The 13,222-nt window shown below is 50.8% G+C and overlaps 1 protein-coding gene across 7 annotated transcripts in view; it reads left to right on the forward strand.

Annotated features, from left to right (window-relative positions):
• SZT2 (SZT2 subunit of KICSTOR complex) overlaps positions 1-13,222 on the forward strand; it is a 50,770-nt gene that overhangs the window by 12,782 nt on the left and 24,766 nt on the right. For 4 of the 7 annotated variants that reach the window (XM_057500120.1, XM_036893106.2, XM_057500119.1 and 1 more), the window contains exons 5-22: positions 2,744-2,875; positions 3,520-3,661; positions 4,081-4,187; positions 7,204-7,414; positions 7,616-7,786; positions 8,234-8,468; positions 8,654-8,783; positions 9,537-9,679; positions 9,909-10,061; positions 10,201-10,315; positions 10,509-10,726; positions 10,825-11,040; positions 11,416-11,494; positions 11,719-11,813; positions 12,076-12,244; positions 12,429-12,543; positions 12,644-12,757; positions 12,943-13,113. In XM_057500120.1, the coding sequence (XP_057356103.1) occupies positions 2,744-2,875; positions 3,520-3,661; positions 4,081-4,187; positions 7,204-7,414; positions 7,616-7,786; positions 8,234-8,468; positions 8,654-8,783; positions 9,537-9,679; positions 9,909-10,061; positions 10,201-10,315; positions 10,509-10,726; positions 10,825-11,040; positions 11,416-11,494; positions 11,719-11,813; positions 12,076-12,244; positions 12,429-12,543; positions 12,644-12,757; positions 12,943-13,113 (2,716 nt within the window). The remainder of the gene's footprint in view (positions 1-2,743; positions 2,876-3,519; positions 3,662-4,080; positions 4,188-7,203; positions 7,415-7,615; positions 7,787-8,233; positions 8,469-8,653; positions 8,784-9,536; positions 9,680-9,908; positions 10,062-10,200; positions 10,316-10,508; positions 10,727-10,824; positions 11,041-11,415; positions 11,495-11,718; positions 11,814-12,075; positions 12,245-12,428; positions 12,544-12,643; positions 12,758-12,942; positions 13,114-13,222) is intronic. The other 3 variants (XM_036893107.2, XM_036893111.2, XM_036893108.2) reach the window with 3 other exon arrangements.

Below are 13,222 nucleotides of genomic sequence, written 5' to 3' on the forward strand. Positions count from 1 at the left end.
AACTTGCAGAGACGGGGATGCAAGGAACAGCATCTGAGGGTCTAAAATATACAACAAGGCAAGTGGCGCATGCCTGGATCTCAGCCCTCTGTCCTGGTTTAAAGTGCTGTCCTAGTGCAGCTGTTGGGACTGTTGGCTGTGGCTATAACCCCGGACAGAGGCCAGGCTTTGCAGGTGCTGTTAGCCAAGGCAGGGAAAGCATGAGTATTAGGTAATCACTCAATGCTCGGTTCTGTTTGACAAACACTTAATGAAACCCATCTGTGCCAGACGTGGGCTAGGTCCTATAGACCTAGGTGAATCAGACACTGTCCCTATCCTGATGAGAAGGTTGAGAGTACAGTGGGGAGATAGACACTGAAGGAGGTAATTTCAGGTAAATGTGATACGGACACTAGTGGATCATGATCAGGTGCTATGGGAGCCCCAAGAGGGAGCACCCAGACAAGCATGAGGCAGCCTCGGTGACAACTTTTGGTCAGAGAGGCATTTGAACTGAATTTTGAAGGAAGAATTAAAGTTAATCATTCAAAGAAGGGGAAATGGACCTTCCAGGTAGAGGGGCCAGCAAAAGCATGGACATGGCTCTATGAACCTGTGCTCTCAGTCACAGGTGTGCTAGGGAACTGCATGCTATTCAGCTGGTCACAGTAAAGTCTGAGTGGGGTAGGGGGCAGTGGTAAAGAGGAGAATGGAGAGAAAAGTGGGGGCAGGATTACGAAAGGCCTTGAATGCATGGCTAAAAACTTATCTTTCATTCTATAGGGGAGTTTAGTGTGGTGGTGAAGAGTGCTGGATCTGGAATCACATTGCTTGTATTTGCTTCCTAACTGTACCATTTACTGTCTGTGTGACCTAATGCAAGTTACTTAACCTCTCTGTGTGTTTTCTCCAAAATGGGGCTATTAGCAGGATCAATATTATATCGTGATTGAATTAGTACATGTCAAGCACTTAAAACAGTGCCTGCCACATAGAGAACATGCAGATGTTAGCTATTACAAACATTAGCCTTAAGTAGTAGGAGACTGTTGAAGGTTTTAAATGAACAGTAACAGGATCAGATTTGTATCTCAGGAAGATTGCATGTGTTTGTGGCCAGCGAGGAAGATGGACTGGGGGTACAAAAGGCAGGTTATGCAGCATGGGAGTAGGGATGAGGCCTGAGCAAGGGCAGCAGCTGTGGAGGCAGAGATTGGTTAAGCCCCCACAGACACTTGTCAGCCCTGAGCCAGCTTTCTCACCGTCTCTACAGCTCCTTCACAATGTATCCTGCTGCTTTCCTGATAAAAAAGTTTCACATTTATGTGATATGACCCCTGAAGGAAATTTGAAAAGTATGTAAAGTATAAAGAAAAAGAAAATCCCCCCGTAATACACCACCCAGAAATAACTGATAACATTTTGCAGACCCTCCTTCTTGTCTTTAAGTACATGTTCATTGTCCCTCACCACCACCCCTCCATCCAGAGAGAGGGGATACATCAGGCTCATTCAGAACACAGTTATATGTCCTGCTTTTTAAGTGTATACTATGGCCATATTTCCCTGTCACTAAATATCCTTTGAAAACATGATTTTTAATGTCTGCTTGACTTAATATCATATGTTCTCATTATATATTTAGCCAAACCCTATTGTTGAGCCTGTGGGTTGACCCAGTTCTCACTCTTCTAAACAATACAGCTGGGAACATTTTCCTTGCCTCCTTACGGCCCAGTTCCTACTATTCCTCTAAGTCTGTTTTTCTTCTCATTATCAGGCCTGTAGAGTCATAGAGAGTCCTCCTCTCCCATCCTCTTGCTGTGCCCACCCACTTATCCCTTCTGAATAGAGAGTAAAATTGTTGTTGCACAGGAGGGCAGAGGTTTGGAGAAGTGTGAGACAGGTTGTCACACTCTGATTGGGAGACAGAGAGGAGAGATCCCGAGGGCCACTACAGGGACCACCAGGCCTGTATAAAATTTTTAGGATGGGGCCACTTATTTATGTTGGAAGTAGCAGGAAAGGAGCCCCATGTAGAGAGGATGAAGATACTGACTAAAGGTCCAAGATTAGATGGAGAGATTAGCTTTAGGGTAAAAAAGGAGGAAGAGGAAGAGGAATCTTTCCTTTAGAGCCTCGAAGGAAGAACAGGAACACAGAGAGACAGAAACAGACATTGAGAGCATTTTCATGGGTTGCAGAATACTGCATCCTCTGGGCTAGGGTAAATGGGGAGTTCCTGTTGACTGGTTTCCTTTCTCTATGAGAGGGGGTGGGAGTTATCTGCAGAGAGTAAAGAAGAGGAAGGAGGGGAAAGATTTTGAGCCTAAATGAGAAAAGGTCCAGAACAGTTCTGCATGCTTAGAAATCAACAAGAAAACCTGAATCAGAATGAAAAAGGCTCTGCAAGGCCAAGACAACCTCATAGAAAATATTCAGTAGCCCAAAACTGAGAGCGCTGGAAGATGTTATGGCGCCCCCCCGTGGGAGTTTGGGGAAACCCAGTGCCGAGGAAGGTTGTGAGCCTGAGGACGGCCCTGCGCAGGGACATGGTGTAGCTGGGCTGAGCAGGACTGATGGAGGAGATGATCTGTAAAGGGGGGAGCTGGCTGTGGAATTAACCAGCCTTATATCCTGCTTAGGTGAGAAGTCAGGATTGCCTAGAGGGAGCTGCATGGAATAAATAGGGAGACCAGGGGAGTACTGACCAGCGTCCCCCCTGTCCTCCATGTCTTGATCTTTCCTTTGTGCCTCTCAGGTGCTGGTGCAGGGCTGCCTTTTGGACCCTTCCCAGCGGGAGGTATTTCTGCAGCAGGTATATGAGCAACTTGGTCTCTTTGAGGATAAGGTGGCCACCATGCTGCAGCGGCAGTGTGACTCTCAGAGCCAGGTATGCGGGAGAGAGGGTGAGTGCGGGCCCCTCAGAGGAGTGCCACGGGACAGGGCAGAGTGCTCGTGAGTGCACACAGGTTTCCTGACAGAGGAGGGCTCAGATGCACTCCCCAAGACACAGATTCTTGCTGGAAGAAAATGAAGGCTGTGTATGTGTGTTTTGTCAGTCCTGGATCTTCTCCCCCTATGGGTCTGAGAAGGGGGTCATGAGTGGCTTTGATAACTAGTATTTTGTACAACTGGGGATAAAGCTGCTTGGGTTCACTAGAATGCACTCCCTCATTCCTTTGGATATCCTAGAAGTAGCCAGGCAAACGTCAGTTCTCTATGTCTGAAGAGTTAATTTGATTGATAAATAAAATATTTCCTAGTGGTGATAGACATGGAAAAGGATCCTTATTTGCAAAGGGCAGGGAATCCCACTCTCCTACATTCTGGTACTTCATCTTGTGCCAGACTCCCTGCCCATTTGGAGGGTCAGTGTCTGACGCACGTTAGGGAGGAGCTAGGACTCAGGTCTAAAGTAGGGTGGTTGGGGTCCCTGCCTGGCCTGGGCAGTGCTGGGCTGAAAAGTCTGGCTTTGCTGTGGATGGGGCAGCAATGCCATCTGTGCCATTCTGTCTTTTCTGTAACTTGAACCAGGCAGAGGACCAGTCCCCAGACTCAGGAGAGCCCCCAGGCCGGAAGGTGGGTGTCTCCATGGTGACGGCGGACCTTGGGCTGGTCAGTATGATTCGTCAGGGCATCTTGGCACTGCAGTTGCTCCCCTCAAACTCTACTGCAGGTCAGTAGAAAGAACATGGGTAGGCGTGGGGCAATAGGAGGGTACTGGAGGGTTTGGGGGAGCAGATTATCAGGAAAGGTAGATAGAAGGCCCAGGGATCCATGGGCCCCAGAGAAGAGGACCTGTTCCCTTGTTTTTAAAAGGTAAGGGTCTGTGAGTGTATATCTCAGGTCCCTCCACCTCTGGCAACCATGAGGGACCTTAGTGGAAAGGAGCAGGGCTCCACAAACATGACTTAGGAGGAGACTGGGATCCAGCTCTCAAGAGGAAGAAGCAGAGGAGAAGGAAAGGAGTTGGGGCATTGTAAACACATTGGTTGGTGACACTGAGGTCTTCAGGGCCCTGTAGGTTGGATGCCTCCCTGTGATTTAGATATAGTCAGTGTCCCCCCCATCTGAGACTGATGTTTCCTGCTCCAGGTATCATTGTGATCACAGATGGGGTGACCAGTGTCCCTGATGTTGCTGTCTGTGAGACACTGCTAAACCAACTCCGCAGTGGCACTGTGGCCTGTTCTTTTGTGCAGGTAAGAACTTTTCCAGAAGAGGGGAGGGGGAAGCATGGTATTTCACAAAGTTGGGTGTGACTGATTATTTTCTTACAGGTCATAATTTCCCAGGTAAAGCCAATAACACAGTTACATGTGCAGGCAGTGGGGGTGAAAGGGGAGAAGTGTCACGTCTAGAACAGGGTAGGTGGGAGAGGACTCTAATCTTTGTCTTTCCTTTGGGTGTGGGAGACAGCATTCTAATAAAAAGAACGCAGACTTTGAACAATATGACAGTCAGTTGCATTTCTATCTCCCCCATTAGTTATTATTGTTTTGGTTGTAAGGGTCAGGAAACTCGGCTCAAACTAGGTTAAGCAAAGGAGGGACTAGGAATATTCAGGGAACTGCAGCCAATTTTGATTGGTGGACTGTAAGGTGGGAGGCAAAGAGCTATGGGAAATAAGGCTGGAGGGTAGGCATAAGCCAGAGCATGAAAAGCTGGCTCTGCCATATTAAGAAGTTTTGGTATAAAGCCTTCTGTGATGCAGGTAAATAGAAGGACAGTCACTAGTTGGGTTTATGTTTTATAAAGGTCACTCTTGCTGCTGGGTAAATAGCAGAAGTGGAGTCAAGGAGGCTGTTAATTACAGTGATCAGATGAGAGAGGAACAGGGCTTAGATTTGGGGAATGAGGGTACGGTATGAGAAGGGGATAGGAGTAAGAAAATTAAGAGACAGAGTCAACATGGTGTAGGATTAGTGAGATGTGAGGGGTAAGGGAGAAAGAGGAGTCAAGGGTGTCTCCACATTTCTGACTTCAGTGATGACTAGGTAGCCAGCAGAACAAACAGGAGGAGAAGCAGTTGGGCTGGAATGGGAACAAGATAATGAATCCAGATTTGTGCCCATCATGTTCAGGGAGCCTGTGGACCTTAAGGGCAGCAGTCAGGAGCACTGCCTTTGGGGTCAGGCATGCCAGGCATTGGCGCCACTTACTGGCTGTGTGATGTTGGGCCCATCACTTCACTTCCAGGTGGGATTCATTTGTAAATGGAGTTTGTTATAGTACCTACCTCACTGGGTGAGACATGCATTTAAAGTGCTTAGCATACTGCTTAATTCTGTGACAAATTGTTGCTATTCATAGCAGTTAGCAGTTGGATATGTATATCTGATACTCAGGAGACAACACTAGTTAAAAGATGGAGATTTAGGATTTGTCAGCCTACAGATAATAATTGAGAAGAGAAGAGGGTCCCTGAAGAATCTTGGGGAATAGTAGTGTTGAAAGGTCTTTCCCAGCAAAGAATGAAGGGAAATAAACAAGAACCAGGAGATTATGGTGTGAGATGTCAGAGTTTGGGAAAGAAAGGGGTAGTTAACAGTGTCAGATGCAGTAGAAAGCTCATGTAAATTGAGGACTGAAGAGTACCCTTTGAATTTGGTGATTAAGAGATCATGGGGATCTTTTTCAGGCCATTTCAGTGAAGAGGTGGCAAGGGAACTGATTGCAGTGGATTGAAGAGCAGATAGGAGAGAAGGAAGTAGAGACAAGTGTTGACCCAAGGACTTTGGCAGTTCAGATTAAGTGGGGAGAAAGAATGTACAGGGTGGAAAGAGAGAGTGTTTTGTTCCGTATTAGTTTGTTTTTTAAGCTGGAGACTTCAGCATGCTTCTAAGGAGCCAGGGTGAAGCCAAATTTGAAAGTCAGGAAAGAAAAAGCAGCCTGACAGAATAAAGTTCCTAAATTGACAGGGGAGGGCATCAGCTCAATAAACAGATTGAGGGACTCTTCTAGAGCAGGAGAGTGTCACTTCTTTCTTTGAGAGAAGGTCAGAAGTGAAGGTATAGCTAAATTCTGCCAAGGTCTCTGATACCCCTCTGAAGTAAAAGGCAAAGATGAATACAAAGGGAGGGAGGCCAGAAATAGGAGGAAGGAACAGTATGGAGGACAGCCCTGCAGGGCCAGCTGGTTTGGGTGTCATGTTTGATGTGGAGCCATCCCACACAATGTGCAGTTTTCTCCATTTGGCACCCCATTTGAGAGCTGGGTATAGAGGTTGTGATCTTAGTTGGGGTCTTGAAGTGGAAGCATTAAAAAGTAAAGAGGGCCAGGGATAGACTTGGAGAGAGGCAGAGATTCAAGTCCTGTCTGTCTTAACGAGGTCAAAGAGCAGCAGAGGAGGAAGATGGAAAGAATACAATTGTGTGTAATGAGTGGATATAACAATTGAAATTGTAAAGGTGAAGTGATTCCACGTGAAACCAAGGGCTGGTGTGTAGCCAGTGGGCAGGTGAGTGAATAGAGAAAGTTTTCAGAGATGAGGGTTAAGAAACAGAGGCCACGGAATTCCATCTACGGTAGGTCTGTAAACATTTCTGTAAAGGGCCAGCTAGTAAATATTTTAAGCTTTTTGGGCCATATGGTTGTCACAACTACTCAGCTCTGCCCTTATAGCATGAAATCAGCAGTAGAGAATATGAAAATGAATGGGTGTGACTGTGTTCCAATAATCTTAATTTACAAAAATAGGTGATGTGCTAGATTTGACCCTCAGAATATATGTAGTTTGCTGATCTCTGATTACCTTGATATTCAAAATATGGTCCACAGACTAGCAGTTTTGGCATCATCAAGGAGGTTTTTAGAAATGCAGACTCTCAGGCCCCACCCCAGACCTGATATATTTTAACAAAATCTCCAGGTGTTTTGTATGCACCCTAAAGTTTGAGAAGCACTTTGTTATAGGCACTGAAGTCTCTCAGGATGACAGGAAGCCTGTGAGCTAGTTGCCAAAATCTTCAGCAAATGGGGGCAGGCTGGCGTTTGATGTTGAGGAAGAAAGGTATGTCCAGATGGCATGGGCTGCAGGCAGAAGGGCTCAGGGAAGGAAAATTGCGGAGCAGTTCTGTCCTGAGAGAATGCTGGCCCACTTCCCACTCAGTGGTCCGGGGTATGGGAGCCACCACCAGCCCCAGTCTCTTCCTTTCTGGTTATACTTCCTTCAGTGCCGTTTTGTGAGCTAGGTCTCTAATTGCTCACTTTCTCCAGGTGGGAGGAGTTTACTCTTACGACTGCAGTTTTGGTCATGTGCCCAATGTGGAGTTGATGAAGTTCATTGCGATGGCCACATTTGGCTCCTACTTGTCCACCTGTCCTGAGCTTGAGCCAGGCAACCTGGGTCTGACTGTCTACCACCGAGCATTTCTTCTCTACTCCTTCCTGCGCAGTGGGGAAGCCCTGAACCCTGAATATTACTGTGGTGAGGGGCAGATTGGGGCAGGTGTGGTAACTGGGGAGTGTAGAATGGACCCTGAGATAATGTGGGCATTAGGCTAGGGTTTGGGTTCCTGGGGGACTGACTACTCTGGCTATGTTGGCTTCCCCTTGGTTTCAGTATAGCCCCTTCCCTGTATCTGTCAGCTAACAACCAATTTCCCCTTCCCCATCCTCTCTGGTCTAGGCTCTCAGCACCGCCTATTTAATGAGCACCTGGTCTCTGCCAGCAGTAACCCTGCCTTGGCCCTGCGACGGAAGAAGCACACTGAGAAGGAGGTGCTGGCTGACTTGGTCAGCACCGTATCAGTACGGCTCCGAGAGGGCTACAGTGTCCGAGAGGTCACACTAGCCAAAGGTAAGGGTCATAGGCCCTGCTATATCCTACGAGTCTCTCAGGCTTTGTATATAGGAGGACCTGCTGAATGAAGTGCAAGATAACCATGTATCACATGTGAAAGAGTGTCACAGTGAAGATTCTGCTTGTCATTTGGGACAAGTAGGTTCTAAGAGCTACCTTCAGATCTTAGTTCTCTTAGCATTTAGCTTCCCAATTTTATCTTCTTTTGCCCAAAGTGAGTCAGCTGAGTATGGCATGTTGTTCTGAACTTGTCTTTGTTTCAGATAACTCCTAAAATTTCTGTTTGTGTCAGTTGGCAGACTGTGGGCGTGAAATCTATGGAACCATGCTTGGAAGCTTGGGCCAGGCTAGAGTTCCATGAGATAGGTGGGGGTTTCAGACAAGACTCAATCCCAGGCCAGAGTCCAGTACCTTCACTAACTAGCCCTCCTGCTTCCACTGGAGGAGGGTCCCAGCTGGAGGTGAAGCTGGTGCTGCTATGGAAACACAACATGCGCATCGAGTATGTGGCCATGGCACCCTGGCCCCTGGAGCCCGAGGGCCCTCGAGGAACAAGGGTGGAAGTGACAATGGAAGGTGGCTATGACATTCTGCACGATGTGTCCTGCGCCCTAAGGCAACCCATTCGCTCGCTGTATCGAACTCATGTTATCCGACGGTTCTGGAACACACTACAGAGGTGAGATCACAGCTCAGTGAGTGATGCCCCATTGTTGTGTGGAAGGACTGATGTATGAAACCGGTTGCTGGAGACAGTCACACTGAGCACCAGTGTTGTGACCAGGGTCCCATGTCCCTCTGGTGTTCCCCTCCTCTGTACCCACCAGAGTCAGGTATTGCTCACAGTTGGCCCTTGTTCTGCAGCATTAACCAGACGGACCAGATGCTCGCCCACCTTCAGTCCTTCTCTTCGGTCCCAGAACACTTCACCCTTCCTGACAGCACCAAGAGTGGGGTGCCACTCTTCTACATCCCTCCTGGCTCCACCACCCCTGTGAGTGGCTCTGATTCTCATTGTCCCCATTTTATGCCCACATAAATGCCCACATATTGACATACCATCTAGAGCCCAGAACCACCTTTTTCCTTCCCTCTCAAGTCCAAGGCACCCAAACCAGAACCTTAAGCTTTAGCCTTGAGAGCAGTTCTTCTGCGTTCCAAGCCCCTGGGGGAAGAGAAGGATCTGTAGAGAGAGTCTGTCCCCAACAGACCACAGGTGGAAGACATAAAGACTTGCAGAATGTCAAGTGGTGTCCCAGCTGACTTCAAGCCCCCTTGTCCCATCTCTACATGGCATCCTCTGGCCTCCCCAACCACCTTCAACCATTTCCCACCACTGCCAGCTACCGTGAGCTGAGCACTTTATAAGATCACAGCTCCTTTGTCCTGTGCTCTCTCACACTCAGCCCACAGCCAGCTGATTATGCTGCCGTGTGGTGGCTTCACCCTGAGGTCCTGCCATCACTCAGCAGCTTTCCTCCAGAATCAGTGATGGAACCTTGGCAAATTCCATCCTTCACTTGGAGTCCACTGTAAAGGGCTACATTATCTGTCCCTGGGCTCATTCATCCCAGTCCAGCCTTCATCTAGGTGACAGTTTCTGCTTCTGACCCAGGCTGGGCTGTAAGTTCCTTTAGCCTTAAACCACTGCCATCTCTGACCGCGAGCCCTGTGGTTCTGTTTGCTGTCTGGAGGTGGATCCCTTCTTCCCACAAACGTTCCTGTAAGACTGACCTTCTGCCCCCAGGTGCTCTCCCTTCAGCATAGTGGGTCCGACTCGTCCCATGCCCAGTTTGCCGCCTACTGGAAGCCAGTGCTGTCCATGGATGCTAACTCATGGCAACGCTGGCTGCATGTGCACCGCCTAGTGCTAATTCTGGAGCATGACACGTGGGTACCCTCCTCAGGCCATAGCTGGGATGGAGGAGCAGGCAGACGGGACGGGGTGAGGGGAAGGGGAGTCAACCTTGGCCAAAGAAAAACCATAGACTTTCCTTGTCTTCCTGCTCAACAACCCCCATATCCTCAGATAGGGCCTCGGGAGAGAGGTAGGAATCTGTTCTTTTCCCCCAAGTTGGGGGCTCGGAGGTCTGACCTCACTGCGCACCCCTCCTCCCAGACCCATCCCCAAGCACTTGCACACCCCAGGCAGCAATGGGCGCTACAGCACCGTCCAGTGCAGGATCTCGCACTCCTCGCTGACCTCTCTACTTCGGGACTGGAGCAGCTTTGTGCTAGTCGAGGGCTTTTCCTACGTGAAGCTGCTGTCCAGGTGGGCACAGTGATGTCCCCTCACTCCTCCCCTGCCTCATCTCTTGTCTCTTCCTCTAACCCCAGACCTCATCCGTACTTCCTCCTAAACTCATTCACTCCCAGCCTAGAACTGCTCATTGACTCCCATTTCTCCCCAGTGCCCCAGACCAGCCCCCTTCCTCCTTCTACATGGTACGCATCATTTCCAAGGCCCCGTGCATGGTTCTTCGCTTGGGTTTTCCCATTGGCACAGCAGCACAGGCCCGGCATAAGGTGAGCTGGGCCCTGGCTAACTCCCAGAGCAAGGAGCCCTCCAGTGTAGATAAGCTCCTTCTCCCCAAAGCCATGGGACCAGGGCCAGTAGAGAGAGGGGCCCCCAGACAAAGTAAGGCTTGGAGTGGAGGGCTCTCCCACCTTGACTCTGGGCCCCTTCTGCCAGACCTACAGGATCACTTTTTTCCCTCAGATTGTGTCAGGCTTGCGGGAAGAGATCCTGCGGCTGCGTTTCCCCCACCGGGTACAGAGCAAGGAGCCAACGCCCAAGGTGAAACGAAAAGGCCTGGGGGGCGTTGGTGGGGGCAGCTCTCCCTCCAAGTCCCCCCCCATGCTGGGACCACAGCAAGCCCTGTCTGACCGGCCCTGCCTTGTGGTTCTGCATAAGCCACTGGACAAGCTTCTCATCAGGTTGGTGTAGAGGGTGGGATGGGGCTGGCACATGTGGAAGGGCTATGGCTTAGCTGAGTATGAGTGGAATCAACTGGGAGTTGTACCCTGTTGCCCAGGTATGAGAAGCTACCTCTGGACTACCGAGCACCCTTCTTGCTGACACTGGAGCCACCAGGGCCACTGCCCTTGGTGTCGGGCCGCTCGGCCTCTTCCAGCCTAGCGTCATTGTCCCGCTACCTGTACCATCAGCGCTGGCTCTGGAGTGTCCCATCAGGACTGGCACCTGCACTGCCACTCAGCGCCATTGCTCAGCTCCTCTCCATCCTCACTGAGTATGTCACCCAAGCCTGCCAGGCACCTTTGGGCAGGTATAAAACAAGTGTAGACTCTGGATGCTGACAGAAAGCCGAAGCCAGACCTTGCCCCTCTCTACCTGCCCCTTTGCTGCTGCTCCAGCATGGGGCAGCGTGTGCTACTGCTCTCCCTTTCTCCCCACTTCCCCTTCTCTATTGTGACCTCTGGTTCTAAATGGACCTATTGCACCTGAGGGACCAGTAATCTGAGCAGGGCCATCAGCAGAGAAGTCTGCCTGGATGGCGGCCGGAAGGTGGGTACAGAAGTGGCATGGGGGCAGTACATAAGTGGCATACTCTTGTGTCTCTCTTGCATCTCATCCTGTCCCTGCCCCAATCTTTATGGGGCTTCAGAGTCCGACTCTCTGAAGGGTTCCACTTCGCCTGCAGTGGGGAAGGAATCATCAACATGGTCCTGGAGCTTCCAATTCAGGTATGCGCCATCCTTCATGATACCTCCCCAGCCAAGGTTCATCACTGGAAGGACACTGGCCTCTGAGCTGGGTTAGGGCTGCTGGGAACTCTGCCTCACAGAGACCTTGTGGCCAGAACCAGGACAATGTGACAGGGGGACTAAAGTTCTGAGGGCTAGAGCTGGTCCAGGCCAGATCTCTGCTTTGGTTGGGGTTTGCCCAAGATCTTCCATTCTGCCCACAGAAAGAGCCCCTGGAGCAGGCTGCTGGCGAAGAGAGGCACACATGTGTTGTCCAGTACATCCTCTTCCCCCCACACTCCACCTCCACGAAAGACAGGTGTGACCCAGTTCCCTCTGAGACCGCCTCTTCACATTCCCACTTCCCCTTGCTGTGCCCTGAAATGCTGTCTCCCATGCCCTGAGAGTTGGGACAGGGTTTTAGATGCTTCATCAGGCAGATTCAGGTCTGAACAGGCTGTGTGCAAATTGTGGCCCTCCTGTGTGCCCTCTGCCCTCCTGCCCTCTGTGGATTGACTCCCTGCCATGTGGCTGTGGATGGACTCTGCCTAGCTCCCAACCTCAGGGCCCTTCCTCCTTAGCTTCTCAACAGATGATGACAATGATGTGGAGGTAGAGGCCCTGGAGGGAGACCTGGAGCTCAACCTGGTCACCGAAGTGTGGGTGGAGCCCCAGTATGGGCAAGTGGGGCCTGGCCCTGACTGTTGGAGGCACCTCCAGGACTTGACATATTCCGAGATCCCTCAAGCTGTGAGTGACCTCCAAAGTACCCCCATCCTTTATTGGGTTGAGTGCCATCCCCTCTGGAGTATCACACTCTGTGGGCTTCCTGTTCCGTCTGAATCCCTGACTATGTGGGCTTCCTTGAGAGCTGGAGGCTGGGGTACTCTGGACTAGGAGTGGCGACCTCAGACCTCTGCTATTCCTCCCTCAGCTCCACCCGCGGGATGCTGCCTGCATAGGCTCCATGCTCAGCTTTGAATACCTGATACAACTGTGCCAGAGCAAGGAATGGAGTCCCCTGCCCCCAGAGCTAAGGGTCTCTGATGGTCCGTGGGGAAGGGGCCCTGCGGTGGAGTAGGGGAGTGGGTGGGGAGAAGGCAGCCACACACAGGGCATCTGGGTTTCATCTCCTCTGCTCCCTCCTAGGACTGGTTCAGAGAGGAGACACCTGTGTCCAGGAGATCCCATTCCATTTTGACCTGATGGGCCTGTTACCTCAGTGCCAGCAGCTTCAGATGTTCTTCCTTCTGCTTTCCAGAGGTGGGTGAACCTTCTACCAGCTCACCCCACACCTAGAGGGCCAGCATGGCCACAAGTGTTAGAGCCTAGGGAGCAAGCTCGGGAGTGGCGGGGCAGGAGGCAGCTTGGTCAGTGCTGGTCAGGACTGAGTGGGAGCACTGGGCAGCAGGAAGCTCTTTGTGCTGAGTGGAGTGTGTGTCGGGCAGAGCCAGAGGGCATCCCTCTCGCCGAGGGGCCCTGTCCCGCCAACGACATGGTGCTGTGCCTGCTGCACAGCTGCCTGGGACAGGAACTGAGTGACCAGGAGATCCCGCTGACCACTCCTGAGCAGGCCACCTTCTTGAGCGAGGTGCTGCGGAGGACCTGCCATGGTCCAGGTGAGCTGCCCACCTCTTTGCTAATAGCAGACCTGGCCCAGCCCCTTTACCCCACTCCACAGGGTGGTTTCTGTCTTTGGGTCTTGGCCTTTCCCTCTCTTCACCTCAG

This window comes from Manis pentadactyla, chromosome 4 (genome assembly GCF_030020395.1).
Source record: "Manis pentadactyla isolate mManPen7 chromosome 4, mManPen7.hap1, whole genome shotgun sequence".
NCBI classification, from domain to species: Eukaryota; Metazoa; Chordata; class Mammalia; order Pholidota; family Manidae; genus Manis; species Manis pentadactyla.